Source organism: Harpia harpyja, chromosome 1, assembly GCF_026419915.1.
Source record: "Harpia harpyja isolate bHarHar1 chromosome 1, bHarHar1 primary haplotype, whole genome shotgun sequence".
Lineage (NCBI taxonomy): Eukaryota > Metazoa > Chordata > Aves > Accipitriformes > Accipitridae > Harpia > Harpia harpyja.
Genome location: NC_068940.1, coordinates 38,065,158 through 38,082,093, shown reverse-complemented (window position 1 = coordinate 38,082,093; position 16,936 = coordinate 38,065,158). Strand labels below are relative to the sequence as shown.

Here is a 16,936-nt window from a genome sequence, read left to right as displayed (position 1 = left end):
TGTGCTGAGGTTCAGCGGTAAAGGGATCCTTTAGGAGTAATCGAGGAAAGCATGAGGTTTCTAGACACTGAGCTTGTGGTTTTGTTTTCTTTCCTTTGATTGATTTTGGTGTTTTTGCCTTGAATATGAAACCGAAAAGAGAGGCAGAAGGAACAATAGTAGATAGCAATACACAGCCTTTTCTCTTATATTGTGATACTGCTTTGAGCACTGCAGTGATGGCATACCTTATAGCAGCTTCATATTTTAACCGTGTATTTTGCAGTTTCATTTCTACTGAATGTTCCTAAACCTTAGACAAGGATTTGGAAAACAAAGTTTTATGTAGCAAATCAGGCAACATTTTCATATTTCTATGTGGTCTGCTTCCACGCTTGCTTTGGAAGTATAAGTGCAAACTATTAAATAGGCTGCTATATATAAATTAGCCCACATTTGGCAGCAAAACTGCCTAGAATAGGGTGATCAAATTCAGTGTATTTTCAGTTCGTGCATAAGACTCCTTACTACACCACCACATGCTATCTACCTAATAACATTTGAAACCAAGCCAGCTCCAAGAATTGTATTCATAGTAAAAAACAAATATTGGTTGCTGGCAATTGAGCATCATACACACTTAATATTTTACACAGCAAATTTCTCTCTGTATAGAATGCTCTGTTTGTTAAACAACCTAAACCGCTAAACCTGCAAACTGCTATTCCTTGTCAGGCAACCTGTAAGCATGAGTGCACAGAAGGAGTTAACATATTTTACTATTTGAGCAATTGGTGTCACAATAGTATGTTTTAAATGCTTAGTTGATATTTCTGGCATTAGTTTTTGAGTTTTGTAAAACTGTAGATTTTAGTTTTGTTAGGGCTTTTGTAAAATGTTACTCAGTAACAGTTTATTCAAACAGGACTGAAGGTCAAGTTCCTGTTTGGAAAGGGTACCATACTTAGTTCACCTTTGACTTGAAATGTAAGATCACAACTGCTAGATAAGACCAAACTAATTGCTCTGAATATGCATAAGTGTATCTTTAATACCTAAAAACTGACAGTGATTTACTGTATCCATTAGGAAGGCTTCTCTCACAAGTAAACAGTGCTTAGTTAAGTACCATTAAGATCAGTCTGTGAGCAGAGTCAGCAGGGCAGCTTGCTTGACACCGAGTCCTGAGGTCGCAGGATTTTAACTACCTGAGAGATGGTATGGTTAACCCCCTGCCTGTCCTGGAGTGGTCTGTGCTCCTGCTGCATGGAGTTCATACGCAGAAATGAGACTTGTTAACCCATGCGTTTTATTGGGCTTTATGGATGTGTGACATCATTGGCAGCCAATCAGAAAGTGCTTTAGGGCAGAGTTTAAAAGCTATTTCATAATATATTTATATTCAGTGCAGATATTTTGGGGCTTCAGTAGCATTCGTTTTGTCGCAGAGTCCATGTGTCAATATGGCTTGGGGGAAAAGAAAGGTATGAAAATAGCATGTTTGCCCTTGGGGTTTTTTTTATAATTCAGCTGGGTGGCAAAATGCTATAGGCAGCATAGCTGGTATGCTGCGAAACAGTTATTATGGAAACGATATTTTCCTCCAGCAGCAGTAACGCTGCAAGCCAATCTTGGGCGATTGTTGCGTGCTCCCTGCTAGGCTGCTCCTGCTTAAATAGCCAGACCTGCAAATATTTCCCAAGCTGCTCTGGTTTGCCAAGAACAAAAATGCAAGGCAGTCTGCAGAAAATGTGTGTGTGTGTGTGCCAGCCAGAGTCACCCCGGCAGCTGGGCTCAGCTCTGCTCAGCTGGATTCACCCTGGCGGCTCGGTTCACTCTTCCCAGCTTGGTTTGGCTGGGTTCGGTTTGGCTGGGCTGGGCTCCCCCCGCCCATTCTCCAGCCCCCGCACAGCACCCGCGCCCCGGTGTGCGAGGCGCCTTGCCTTGCCTTTGCGTAGTTGCACGCAGGCTGTTTTGTTCTTTGCTAGTTGACACAACTTTTCTGTATTGAAGGAGAATGGTTCACTGAGAGTGTCTCTTCCAGAAAAGTCTGGTTAATCCAGGCAAACCCCCCACCATTCCTGCTTAACTCTTTCACTTCCAGAGTACCCCCTGTAGCAGGACCATATGGGATTGTAAAACCAAACTGTTATGATAATTTCCAGACCATAACAACAACTTCTGGTATCAGTTGTTACTAAGACGAAACTGTATTTCTTTTTATAGAAAAAAGAAATGGGGGCTTGTATCAGTGGTGGGACTACTATTACTTTTTTTTTTTAATTTTGGGCTGTTTGTCCTCCCACTTAAGCACTGTGGTTGTGCTCATGTCACGTTGCTAAAAGTCTCTATTCATCTGTGTTCCATGACGGGCCTGCAAAGCGTATGAGTGCAGTGCTGACTACTCCATCCTGTTGAGATCCCAAAGATTTTATCTGCTCCTGAGCAAAAGACTTAGAAAGAAGTCTTTCAGATGCTAGCTGTATCTCTAGCATGCTGTTCAGTGTTCACAAATGATTTAGAAAATGAGGCATACAATGAGATGAGAAAGCTTGTTGACGTAGTTATTTTGAGATCACAGAAGTGAATGCCGACTGCAGAGAGCTGTAGACAGACCTTGCAACATTGAGAGACTGAGTGGAAAAACTTGTAGCCAAAATGAAATGTCAATTAACATAAGGTGATGCAAATGGGGGTGATGCAAGTGAGCCTTATATGTATGGTATTGGTGTCTGAACTAGTGTTTTTCACTAAAGAGGGGAATCATGAAATAGTCAAGATGGCCTCATGAAAACCTTCAGCTCACAGGTCAATAGCAGGCAAGAAAGAAAATTGAATGTTAGGAATTACTAGGAAAAGTGCAAAGAAAGAAAATAAAAACCTTCTTGTGTCACTGTAAATCTGTAGCTTCATCTTTAATACTGACTGACGTTCTGGTCCTATTGCAGCAGAACTAGAAAAGGCATCTGGAACCACATCCCTTTGGGAAACACCTAAGCAGACTATGATTTTAGTCTTCTCTTTTCCACACTGAAGAAGAATGCACTAGAGTTCTTTGAAATTTAAAATTGCATGAGACAGTAAGCAGAAATTATTATCAAGACATAGTCTCAAAATGAACTAAAGGAGTGCCTTTTATGCAATATATCACTAAAGTTTGGAACTCACTGTTGCAGTTGTAAATGAAAGACAATTTATGTATGTTAAATTTGATCAGACAAGGTAATTTAGCAAAGTTACCTTTCTATTTCTAGGAACCTCTATGCTGCAAATTCCTATAGGTTAGGAGAGTATTCAAGGCAGGAATGCTGCATACTTGCCTGGTTTTTATACTGTAAGCATCAGCTGTTGGTCTCAGCTGGAGACAAGTTACTAAGCTTTGATTTGACAGTGTAGGCATGCTGGCTATTCTTGTATTTGTGGACAAATTTCTTCTTGTACTACTGTAGAACAGCATCACAGCCACTGACTAGAGGTTGACATATAAGCCAAACCTCATTGATCTTTGTTTCCTGCTGCGTTACGCTTGGAAACTGAGTGTAATTTTCCATCTCTTATGACTTGTGGGTGGGTCAGTCTCTCTGTCTGTCTGAATGCCTTCCCAATGAGCATTAGAATATTGTATATTTTGCCAGGCTAAATCTAACGCTTCCAGTTTTGCCACATTTCTAGTATCTGCTGGATTGTCCAAGGTGCTATGTGCTTTCAGTTCCCATTGCCTTACATGGAAATATAGTAGGACTAGGACCTATCCGTTTTAATACTTTTCCTTTATGAATACTTTTTCTAGCACTGTTTCTCTGTTAAGAATGTTGAGTTTGTTCTAACTGTGAAGTCATCAGGAGTGGTAGGACTGTGATGTAACTGTGGATAAGGGGAGAGCAGCTGATATCCTGTACCATGTCTTTAGGAAGTCATTTGATACAGACACCCACGGCATCCTTGTATCCAAATTGGGATGTTATGATCTAGGTGGGTGGACTACTAGATAGGTGAAAATACTGATTAGATCATTAGACTCGAAGTGTAGTTGTTAATGGTTTGTACTCTACCTGGATGCTAGTTACAAGTGTAGTTTGTCAGACATTTGCCTAATATCTTTATCAATGACCTGGAGGAGGAGACAGAATGCACCCTCCTCAAGTTTGTGGACCGCAGTGAACCAAGGGGTGTGCTCCAGAACAGGGCTGCCTTTCTGAGGACATCAGCTGGCCAGAGGGATGTGCTCATGTGACTCTTACTAAATTCAACAAGGACAAGCATTAAATCCTGCACCTGGGATGGACTAACACTGTGCTGTGGTACCAGCTGGGGACTGACTGGATGGAATAGCAGCTCTACTGAGAAAGACCCAGTGATCTTTTTAGATGACAGGCTAAGCATGAGTTAGCAGTGTGCCTTCAATGACGGCCGACAGATGATTGGGCAGTATCAACAGAAACATGACCAGTAGATTGAGGGAAGTGATCATTCTTTTTAACTGGGCATTCCTTAGACTTTATCTGGAATACCACATCTAGTTTTGGGGGCTGCAGTACAAGAAAGATGTTGATAAACTTGATGGAGCTCAGCGGAGGGTCATCAAGATGCTTAGGCTGGACAACATGATCAATGAAGAGAGGCTGAGGCAGCTGAGTTTGTTCAGCCTGAAGAAGAGAAAACTTACTGGGACATAATAGCCTTCCAGTGTGCTCAAGAAGTTTCCAAGAAGATGAAGCTAAGTTCTATAGTGAGGTGCACAACAGGTGAAGGGGAGACAGCAGTCATAAATTGCAGTGGGATGTTCTGACAGCCTCATCCATTCCTTCAGTGCTGCTGGACCCAGGGTAATAAAATTGGCGAGTTTAAGTGTGAAGTTTTATACTGCTTCATTGCCCCCATTTTACAGATAATGGAACTGAAGTACAGAAACTGTAAAGGCTCTTGTTTGGAGTCACTCAGACCACGTCCAAATGCCTTTCTAGTTTGAGCTTGAGCTCAAGCTCAGTTTTGTCTCATATCCATACTGCCTGATTGCTTGTTCATAGTCTCAGACAAGGAGTTGGAAGGTTGTTTTGTATTATGGTAACATTGAAACAGCGAGCCAGCTTGGGAAGCAGGCTCTTGCCTTGACTCAGAGTGAATCATTTACCAAGTTAAGGAAAGGAGTGTGAAATCTTTGTGCTGTCTATTTGGTCAATCTGTATTTTTATTAGCCTTATCTGATTCCCATTATAATTACCGACTCCTCCTGTATATAATGCTGCCTCATGCTTCAGATGGATGGTATTATTTTTGTTTACTTTTGTCTGTGGTATTATTCCAGAAAGTGAAAGCAGTTTGAGTTGTTCCTTGGGGACCTCAGCTGCTGTTCCATGTGCAAGAGGCTCCAAATGTTTAAATGTCTTAGATGAGAAAATGTGTTGGTATGAATTGATTTGCAAAGGGACCTATAATTTGAGGCTATTACTATTCTGGTATTGTATGTGCTTGCCTCAGACACTGCATTAATAAAGAAAAAGAAAAAACTGTTCATAAAAGTCTAGGACTGACAGCCTTGGAGTCTGCTGTTTATGCCTTAACTCATTTCTGAAAGACTGAAAGCCAGGATAAGATGCCTAGTTGAGACTCCCTAGCCATTCACTTTAGCACCTTTGTGGAAAAAGCTATCTAACATCTGCTTTGAAGGTCTGCTAGGAACTGGACTGAGACTGACAGCAAGTGATACATTAGTGAGTAATGAATAAATTCATTTTGAGTATCAGACGTGAGTAACAGACATAGCAGCAGACTTGGACTTTGCACATTTTGCTTGGAGTGCCACTGGGTAATGTGAGTGCAGCACTGCATTTTTTAAATTTATAATTTAACTTGTGCAAGAAGGCAGAAAACCCTACTTAACCAAAACCTACCTAACACTAATACCACACGGCAATTCCCCAGCAGTTAGGGAATGGAATAAATAGCCCAGAAATGCCGATTTTAAAGCTTAGGGTTAACATGATTTAGACCACAGGCAGAGTTCCAGTAATTTGTTGCCTCTGTGCCTCAGCTACAATCACTGAATAATGTAAGGTAGAACTTTTGGAGGTCATCAGGTCCAACTCCCTACTGAAAGCAGGGCTAACTGAAGTTAGACTAGGCTGCCCAGGGTCTTGTCCAGTCAAGTTTTGAATATCTCTGAGAAGGGAGATTTTACAGGCTCTCTGGGCACCTGTTCCAGTCTTTGACCACATTTTTTTCCTTATGTCTGATTGGTATTCCTCTTTCTGCAACTTAAATCCATTGCCTGTAGGTTGGGGGTTTTTTTGCAATGCCATTCTGAGTTGAGACCAGCTCTGTTTTCTCTATAAGCAGCTCTGTCTTCACTCATTAGATAGTTGAAGACGTCAGCTAAATTGCACTTCTCTTCTTCAGGCTGAAGAAACTGGCTGTCTCAGCCTCTCGTCATAATGTATGAGCTCCAGCCCCAGAGCATCTTGATTGTCCTCTGCTGGACTTGCTCCAAGTATGTTAGTCCAGTAAATCCTTCATGAACTGGGGAGCCCAAACCCAGACACATTAGTCCAGATTCAGTCTCGTGTCAAAATAGAGGGAAGTGATCACATCCGTCAGTCTGTTGTGCTTGTACTAATACCAGTATGCTGTTAGCTTTCATCACTGCTGGAGCACTCTGCTGATTCAGATTCAGCTTCTTGTCTCTGAGGACCACCAGTACTTTTTCTGCAAAGCTGCTTTCTAGCCAGCTGTTAATTAGGTTTCCTAACCATTGTTTGCCCTTATTAGATCTACGCTGTCTCTTTTCAATCACCTCCTTTTCTTTGAAGTGCTGGAAATGGATTCCCAAACGATTTGCTCCATATTTTTGGGGGGACTGAGGTTAGGCTGAACATCCTGTAGATCCCCATATCTTCCTCCTTGTCCTTCTTGAAGACAAGCATGACATTTGGCTTTTTTCCAGTCATGAAGAACCTCCTCTGATTGCCCTGACCTCTAAGATGACTGACAGCAGCCTCACAACAATGTGAACCAGCAACTTTAGCATCCTCAGATGCATCCATCTGGTCCCATGGGGCTTTGGGATTTTTTTCCTGCTTTTTTTTCACCAGTTTGGTCTAATAGTCCCTGTTTGTATCTGCCCCTGTCTTATGTACTTCCTTAGATTGTGCCACTAGACAGGGACCCAGGAATTCTGGGACCGGACCTTGCAGTAAAAAACATGGCAAAGAATGCATAGAGTTATCTTACTAGTAAAATGAGAATACTTGTGTTAGAAGGATATTGTGAAGGTCAAATGGCCAACTTCTGCCCTTTGTGCTCCTGCAGATAGAAATGCTAGGTATTATTGTTATTATTCATCTTAGTTTGTCTCATTCTTTCTTTCACTCCTATTCCCTTTTGGCTTCCCTGGAGATTAACACATGAGGAGCAGCCCCAAATATATTACTACTTCTTGTTTGGAAATAAATTGAGAGACAGAGTGCTGAAGCCAGGGCAGTCCGCCTTAGGAAGCCTCATAGACACAGACTGTCAGACCAATCACAAATGGCAACAACAAAACAAATCCAGACTTTCCTTTTTAAAGGACGTGCTCCTTCTGGCAACAGTATATTGGGAAAAAGATTATATTAGTGAGAAACTAGATCCATCACTGAAGAGAAGAAAGCCTGGTGGATAACATGCCTAAGCACAAAATCTTAGACTATACACTTAGAGAGAACACACTTTGCAGTGAGATTCTTCAAAGCTATCACATCTCTTCTGCATCCCACACTCTTTTGGCAGGAGAAGAGCCGCTGCATCCTTGTGTTTCTGTCTCCTAACTGAACAGCTAATAAACTGTACTTACCCTTGGCTTCAGCAAGATTATTGATTTGTGCAGTGATCATTATTGCAGCTGTTGAATAGATCTTTGCTGAAGAGATTGAGGGGGAAAAAAAGGGAACATTGTGGGTTTTTTTCTCCTGTGCTTTTTCTAAATTCTCTTGACTTTATGTATCTCATTAGTATTTATGGAATAAAAATAGCTGTTTGACTGTTTTTACATGTTTTCATGGTATTGTACTCCACAAAGGGAAGCCTGCTTTATCCTTCTCTTGAAGAGATTCTAGTCATAAGTGAAAGGTTGTCATTAATAACTAATTTCAGCCAAAAGGATATAGATGATGCTTTCTGGAGCTTGCATGGAATTGGCCTTGCTCTGAAGCGTGTACACAGAATGTTTAGAACAACAGGAAGAAAAAACTTATGATTTATGGTGGAGATGATAATATGATCATGCTAAGAAGGATAAGGCATGTGCCTTCTGAGTTACAAAGCAAACAGGTGAGGGAATGAACTTAATTCTGATTGGTAAATTTCCTATTTCTGTTGTGTATTATTTTCTTCATCAACTGTTTTAAGAATGAAACCTGCACAGTCAGTCTGTGAACTATTTACTGTGCTTTTGAGACCCATAAATAATACTAGAAAGTGATATGATTGCCTTATGTTTGGAAACAGTATGCCTCAAAGTTTATATTGTCCTCTAATTAGGAGACTAGTAACAGAACACTGTAGGAAGAACTTCTTTCCCACCCACTCTGTTGGTCAATCAGAGATAAAATTGATGCAAGAGTCAATAAGCATCTGGAAAGCTTTCACAGTAATCCCACAGACTTGAAGGAAAAGGGAAAGGTAAGATGATCTTCAGACAGAATTCTGTAAAGAGTGAATTTACAGAGGTTATTACTGGAAACTTTTGTGAGTGCTGTGGATGAGGTCAGATGTCCAGCTCAGCTGACTCCAGCTCATGATGGGCACAGGTACCAGAGTCAGAAAACTTTTTTATTTTCTCAGGAAGAAAATTCTGCAGCTTGTGCTCCTCATCCAGTCACATTCTGGGCTTACAGAATGATAGATAAGTTTCTTTACCTTGCTGAGATAGTAAAGATGCTGTGCATATGAAGTCAAGAATGGAATCCAATGCTTGTAAGTCATGCTGTGTAAAACATATATACTGTGGGAGATAAGCAAAAATTGGGCTCCGAAGCTTGTGTTCTTAAAATTGGAGTGGTTTGACATTACTTTGCCTTAGAACAGGAACTACTACTGTCCTGAAGAGGAGAATTTACACCCATACTGTGGCTTTTACAATTAATAGTTTGGGCACCTTAGTACAAACCTACCTTCATCGGTGATTTAAGGTAGTGTGCCAGGCTGAACTAGGATGGCTCTGATGTGGCGACACACTTCCTTCTGCTGACTGAGAGAAAAATAACCTCTGGGGGAGGAATGGGGAGGACAGCTGTAGGCGGTGAAGTTTTAAACCAGTGCTGCAGGCTCTGCTAGAATTCCCCTGTCAGTCCTGATTTAAATTTGGGCTCTGCCATGACTTGCTGCCTGTTGGGACATACCGTCCAACCTTTCTACCTTGATTTCCTAAGGTGCAGTAGTGTTTGGCTAGTTTGTAAGGCTATTGTTAAGATTAATCTTCAATCTTCAGTCTATTTTAAAGTTGCTAATTAAAAGGCGATTGTTTGACGCTGGTTGAACACCGTTGAGAAGCTTTAAGCAGCTTGTGAGAAGTTATGTTAGTTAGCTAAGGATAAGCCTTAACGCTGGTCTTGCACTGCTTGTTTTTTCCCATTTGTGTAGATGATGTGCTGTGTTACATCTTCAGTGGCACGTTTACTCAGCATATGCTTAGAGAATAGCTGAGTTTTGTTTGTCTTGGCAGGGGGATTGGTAGCCCCAGAAATGGGAGATAAGAATTACCATGGAAGCCAGCCTAAGCAAAAGAGGTCTCTGACGTGGCAGTAATGGACATCAGACCCCTTGTTCTTTTTTAAAGACATCCTTATTAAATTACTTTCTTGGTACATAGCAAGTGTTTAACAGAGAAGAATGTGTGGGTGAGGATTTATTGTGCTCAGCATCAGAGCTGATGTGTGAAGAACATTTTGGTTCTTTAATTCATGCTCTTCCCAAAACTGTCTCACAAGAGTCTGCTAGCACTGTGCTGGATCAGCTGGGAGCAATCAAAAGAAGGCTGGTTGGAAAAGCCAAAGTTTATAGGTTTTTAAGAAGGAAGTTTTTAATGTTGAACTTTAAATCTATTTCAGTAGAAATGAAAATTATTTTACCATTGTTATGTAGAATTATATTAAAAATTAAGATCGAGAGGAATCCAAATAGGCGGTTTTTAAATTTTGCTGGAAAAAAGTGAGAATGTTTGCTTGGTTTTGGAGCCGTCGAAGAAACAGGTTTCAGTTTTTGCCCTGTTTTGATTTCTACAGTCTAGGTATTGATTTTAATACCTGCGAGAATGACCAAATCTGAAAAATAATTATTGGCAGATAGCCGAGAATCCCCTTTTATCTTTCATAGCAGAGTTCAAATTGCTGTTGCAGGTTTCTGTAGAGAAGTGTTCCTTGAGCTGCTTTGTTTTCTTTGGATATCTGCAGTGGTGCTGATCCACTGCAGAAAGCTTGGCAGTCTTTCACTGTAAACTAGCAGGAGCAAATATGTTTATTGGTGTCAAGGGAAAGGTAGATTAGTGCTGCTTCAGGTGGTAGGCAGCAGATGTAAAAGAAATGGATTCAAGAGCTGTGGAAACATGAATAGTACTTAAAGCAAAGTCAGCATCACAGTCCAGCAGTGTGGATGAAATACTTTATTATTGCTCCTTTCTCTGCTTTGAAGCAGCCGAATTGATCCGGAGGTCAGTTCAGAGGGATAACTGCTCCAGTACAGTTATCGTAAATACATCTAAGTTGAACTACCAACACTTTAAATTTGGTAGCCTGAAAGGAGGTTTTTTTTTTTTTTTTTTTTTGGTGGTTTTAAATCTGGAATGATTGCTGTCAGAGTAAGAATGAAGTTTCAAGTTACCAGCTAAGTTTCTGGAGACACCACATATGGAATGTTAACTTCTTTTTTTCTGTGTGAAATAATATTCCTCCTCCTTTTGTCAGGTAATCTACTATTTTCTCTGTTTGTGAAAATAGCTCAATGTTTTAGCTGTAATGGTCAGGCACACTGCAAATAGCCTGGGTAAACATACTGTTTGGAATAGGGTCAGAAATCCTTATAATTATGCCAGACCTTTCTGCTGGGGCACTTGGTGGCTGTATCAGTGCCCCTGTACCACAAAGACACCATACCTACTGCGCTTGCCTAGCTGCTTCCCAGAGTGTATGTATTATATCTGTAAGCAGGTGAAGTGCTACCTGTTCCTGATCTGTTTGGGAGGCTGTTGGGAAAGAGAATAGCCAGGGACAGATGGGTGAATTGTCTTGCTGAGCTGGGTTCGTGGTCCCCGAGGGGTAGATGCCCTACATCTGCATTATAAAAGCAGTACCAAAGTGGATTTCTGGACCATCTTGTAGATACTTGGATAGAAGGGAAACAATTTTACGTGTTCACGTCTGGAATTCTTACAGCATTCACCTTAAATGTAATGTTGCTGTGCAGGTTGACTTAAGCCTGGCTATGAAAATGAAACTGAGCAGACAGACACGTTCAGCTCAGTATTTATTTTTCTTCAATAGAAGGTAGAATCTAACTGTCTGTGAATTAAGCTGTTTCCTGGATGTGATGCAACCTGTAAGCGATCACCTTTTGACACAGCTTTGCTGTTCTGCTGTTCGGTTGCAGTTGTCAGAGTAACCACTATGCTCTTAAATGGGTCATTTTCTTACTGCTCTTGTGTATTAAGCTTTATCAGCTGGGGGCCTGGCTTTTAGGGGCTTCAAACTGTATTTCTCAAGGGGTGCTTTTAGTGCCTTAGATATTATGTCACACAACTTGTCTTCCTGGATAACTTGGCTGCCTGTTAAAATGCAACTGACTGAAGTCTCTAAAGCTGCCACCAGAAGTTTTAATATTTCAAGCATGATTCTACATGCCATTTCTTTTATTTGCCTGCAAGTGCAGAGTTGTTGTGCGTACTTTATTTTTCAAAAGCTCTCGCAAATGTTTTAATCCTGTCATTTCTACTGTTTGATCTAGCTTCATCTAAACATGTTATACTGTCTTCCAAATGCTAAATTCCTCTAATTCCTTTAATCTTTATTTCCTCAGTTTATTCACTCATTGTTGGATCTTTAAGTTAATGAATAGTTGCCAAGTTTGGGATAAAGAATACAGGGGTATAAGGCATCTCAAAGGAGATCTGTTTTCAGCTTGTGTTTTTCAGGTACAAAGCAAGCTTGCTAAACTGTGCTCTGCTGTGTCAAGCCTGACCTAAGAGGAGAAATAAAGATTTATGTATTTGCACTGACTAGGTGCCATAGGTGCTTACAGATGCCAGTGAAATGACAGAACCTTGCCCAAGACCTTTAAAGCCTGGATTAGACATAAACACAGTTTAGTCCTATGGCCACTTAGCCTTCAGCAAGCTACTGCTGTAGTCAGTGCCACTAGCGGTTGTATGTTATGGTACAGATGCCATCCTAATGAGAGCACCCACTTTCTAAGGGCCATAACCTGGCCTTTATTAGATTGTGACACACATGAATCAAGTGATCTAGAGGTGAAAAGCTATTTGCTACTACTTAAATCTTTCTCTTTGGATGACTTCAATAGGCTTTGGAATTTCAAGACATTTTCTCCCTCTTCCCCCGCCCCCCGCCTCCTTAGCAGGCAACCGTATCACTTTTCCTTTAAGTTTCACAGCAACCTGACCACAAAGGAATTATTTCATCTTAAGTCTGTGTGATGTGCACAGCACACAGATTCCTCATGCCCTTGTCTTTTAACTCTGTGTGGCATCTGTACCATTGTGAAAGAAAGCTTTTCTCAGACCCCTTCCTCGTAAAATACTGTCAAGTCATATGGATTGGTATCTTGGCCTCTCATTTAGTATTGATTCAGCAGCTGTATTTTAAGATAATGAAGACTGAAGTAGTTCCTTTAACTGAAGCTAATAACAAGAGTGTTCCTTGATGAAAGTTTTGTGTGGGTAGATGTAAAACAGGAGTCGTCACTTTTGTAAGTCTTTATGGCACGGTTACAGGAAGTCACCCAAAAGAATCACCTGTGTCAAGAGGGTATATAGAAAACATAGAGTATCTGCATGTCAGAAAGGACCAAGTGTATCTATGAATCATAATACCTGTAGTACTATATAAGCAATAAGGTATTATTCATCAAAGCATCAGATTACTATTGCAGGGATCTCCAAAAAAAAAAAGAAAAAAACGTAAATTCTCATTGCAATCATGGCATCATCTATTTTGAGGAATTCTGGATAGTAAGTCCTAAGAATAAGCAGTTCTAAAATAAGCAGTTATAAATCAGAGTGAGACAGTGGTTTCTTGAGCTATGGGAAATCCTGAGTCTACTTTTAAAGTTAGTTTGAGGGGCTCATGTCCTCAGTTAAGTTTGACTGCTCTGATCAGGGCTTTCTGTAAAGACTGTCACCCAGCTTAAGTTTAATTACTGTAATTCATAACACTTCCTGCCTTGTTTTCTCCGGGTAAGACCACTGGCAATATTGCCCTCAAAATGAAGGACAGATTATTTTACTTTGAAAATTGGAGTGACTTTTCACTTTTCTTTCTATTTATATTTTAGGGAAAACACAGGAAAAGTTAGTATTCCATTGTGAATTGTTACAGCTGGCTATTTTTACAGCTGCTTTGGTTTTCTCCTTTCTATTTTGCAGAGGTGAACCTTATTACTAGTAGTTCTTCCATGATCAGTTCAGATTCTTCATCTTGTCTTAGTTGGTGGTTGTGACTGATTTTCAGTCTTAGATGAAAAAACTTACATTTTACATTAAAAGTTCTAGTGTTCTGCCCATTAAAAGGAGCCTATCTCCTTTTGTTTGGGTCTGCATATAAAAACTTTAAAACCACATTCATCTGTTGATGATTATCACTGGAAGTATTTTTCTCCCCCATAGCAAAGTTTGTATATCCTAATAGCTAGCCAGTGCCTTTCTCTGAGAACACGGTACTGAGCTCTGAAATGTGCAAATCAAGAGTTTGTCAGCAGAACCCTCATTCATCCTGCCTGTTCTGACAACATCAACACGGCAGTGAAGCTTCGGTAGCCGGTACCTAGGTCATAGTATAAATGAATATTTACTTCTTAAATTGTGCCTAGATTTATATGGAGAGCCAGTATATATTCCAAAGAATAAGAAGTGGATACTCTCAATAAATGTTTGTAACCAGATGCAGAGCTTGAAACACATGAATGAGAATTAAATACAAATAAACGTGAGGATTACATCTAAATAGCAAACTATTCTCTGGAAATATGTTATGTTTAGAGCCTGAAGACCATTAGCTTTATGGGAAAGATAGGCTTTTCATTTTCCATTGAGACTGTGATTTTAGCTAGAGGTTTGAATTGTTGCACTACAGAAAAATGATTTTATCTCCTCAATTCAGGATTAATCAATTATTTGAATTCTTAAAAGCCCCAGAAGCAAAACCAAATCCCTTTCTATATTTCTTCTGTAGTCAGTATTTTCCAGTGTTACTAATTCATTTGCATTTTTCTGTGCTTTAAAACTAATTTCCCCTGAGTCCTACTCTATTTTTATCTGTTCAATATTAATCCAGCTAAGATGATTGCAAAGTATGTGGAATCAGGTGTGAAAGTAAACAACTTCACATTTTCAGCATTGTTTACAAAGCCAGTTATCTTGTATTGGAAAGTAATTTCTGAGATGCTGATTCTCCCCCCCGTCTCTTTTACATGGTCAACCCCTTAAAGTATTATTTCCTGTTCTGTAACAATAAGATTAATTTCTGTCCTGTTCTTGTTTCAGAGACATCCTCTATCAGCAGCACGCCCCTTTGACCTGCCAAAACTCTACCGAACTGAAGACTTTTTTCCTATGAACTATGTAGGTACCAAGTATCAAAATGATTAATTTTTGACTACCAAAAGGTTTTTAGGAAAGGCTGTCCAGGTGTATTCTTACGGTTCGTACTTTATGACATTAGGAAGAAGCAACTGTTACATTTCAGATCTTTGGCTAGCATCTCTAAGGGAAGCTAAAAATTTCTGATCATATTGTAGATCACATTTATGCTAAGATTTGAGCACAGTAGTTTGCCCTTACTTGATAAGCTTCCTAAATCAATGAAGAAAATGTATAAAAACTCACTTTGTTTACCTTCACATTTTTATACTTAAAATGATCAGAAGGTTGAAGAGTGCTGCAGTATAGCATGTTAAAACTGTCAAGTAATGTGCTAATACTGCCAGCTTCACAAATGTACAAATGTTCAGATTTTACAAGAGAATGTGAAGTCAATGTCAAAATCTTAAAATTCAATAAACTGCACATGGCTGAAGCTTCCAGCACTCTATTTCAAACTAGGAATAGGGGTTTACAAGCTGTTGTGTAATATAACTTGAATGGTACAAATAAACTTTCTGCAAAGCTGTTACGGACCTTTGGATGTGCCATTTTGTAACGCAGATGCTATTTAGCCAGGACCAGGAGTAGCATAGTTCATCTGTGCTCCTGTACCTTTTTTTATTTTTTTTTACTTCAAAATAGGTCTAGGGAAACAAAAACCACTCAATTCTCTGAATAAGGAACATTTGGAAGAGAAGGTTATATACTTTTCAGATGATTGGCTTTGCATAGAGTACAATATGGAGAAATAGAAATAAATGGTCTTGTTTTAAAAATACCTGTGAAAAAACTCAAGATGGAGGACCCAATGCAAATTCTGTAAACGGAAAAAAAAAAAAGCTTACGGTGAAAGTAAAGCTACATGGCTTGAGTAACCATGGAGACCAATGCTTTTCTGATGCAGAAATAAATGAACTCAACCTTTTCATATTTATTAGTGGGACTGATGATGAAAGATAAAGTTGAATTAAAATATAAAGCAATAGAAGACAGACCTAGTCAATGTCTCTGCCCCTGCAATGCAGGTTATTGTAATGGATTATTACAAATAAGCTGGTATTACAGAGAAGCAAATTAGTTATGAAAGTAACAAAATACTCTTAGTTATACTAACCTGTTTCTCCAAATATCAGCTTCTTTATTAACAGAAATGAACAGACAGTACACACAACATATTCCTGAAATCTTTTGGTTCTGATAAAAATTGAAATAAACTTGTTTTAATACCATAGCAGTGTATGATATATATGTACTACTGTAAACTGTTCACTGTAACTGTATTAGTGGATATTTGAAACCTACTAATTTCTTGGTGGTAAGAATGATAGAATTTTCCTATAAAAATACTGGGTGAATATTCGGGTTTCTGTCCTGAAAATACGTGTCAAAGGATCAAATATTAATTGGCAGGTTCTTGCTACAGAAATGTTACTGCTGAACAGAGGATGGCAGCATTAAATGTCACTTGAACTTTCAGTAAGATTAAGAGCTTGTGAAATAAAACTTCAATGCAGATATTTCTGCAACATCGTGGAAAAGGTTGATTTAGTAGCAATCCCACCGTAGATAAGGGTTAAGTCACAGTACCCAAAGGAAAATGCTGAGATGAAGTGTGCCTTCAGTATATGATGCACTGGATAGGAAACTGGGAGTTTAGTAAAAGCTGTCTGTCTGTCCCCGTTTAGTTTGAAGGAAAGCTTATTGGCTGTAACTATGCTTCAAGGACTGAGGGGGAAGGGTTGGAAGGAGAGGAGCATACTAAAAGAACAAGTAGAAGTGTACTTGTTGAACCACTGCATCTCAACTGCAGGTCAGTGCAATGAACAATGCTTCAGAATAACAGTTATTACAAGCCCATATGAACACCCATGGAAATAAAGCATCTTATAAAATGCAACTACCCTTAACAGTCTCAGACTGTCCTTGCCACTCTCTGGTATTCCTCAAAAGTCAAACTACAGGCCACACCAGCTCTGAGAGTTTTTGTTGTACAAAGCTGTCTCCTGTCTAGAAACAATGTCTATGCTAATAACCTCCTACTTCATTCTCAACTGTTACCAACCTTTAGATTTCAGATAGTGTATTTAAGATGGAAAAGATACTTTGCTTTGCTTC

General features: G+C 39.6%; 1 protein-coding gene across 1 annotated transcript in view; it reads left to right on the top strand.

Annotated features, from left to right (window-relative positions):
- Positions 1 to 16,718, top strand: part of BCAS4 (breast carcinoma amplified sequence 4) — a 45,409-nt gene extending 28,691 nt beyond the window's left edge. Inside the window, exon 5 of the mRNA XM_052787698.1 lies at positions 14,723 to 16,718. Within this exon, the coding sequence (XP_052643658.1) occupies positions 14,723 to 14,827 (105 nt within the window). The 3' untranslated portion in view covers positions 14,828 to 16,718. The remainder of the gene's footprint in view (positions 1 to 14,722) is intronic.
- The last annotated feature ends 218 nt before the right edge of the window (positions 16,719 to 16,936 follow it).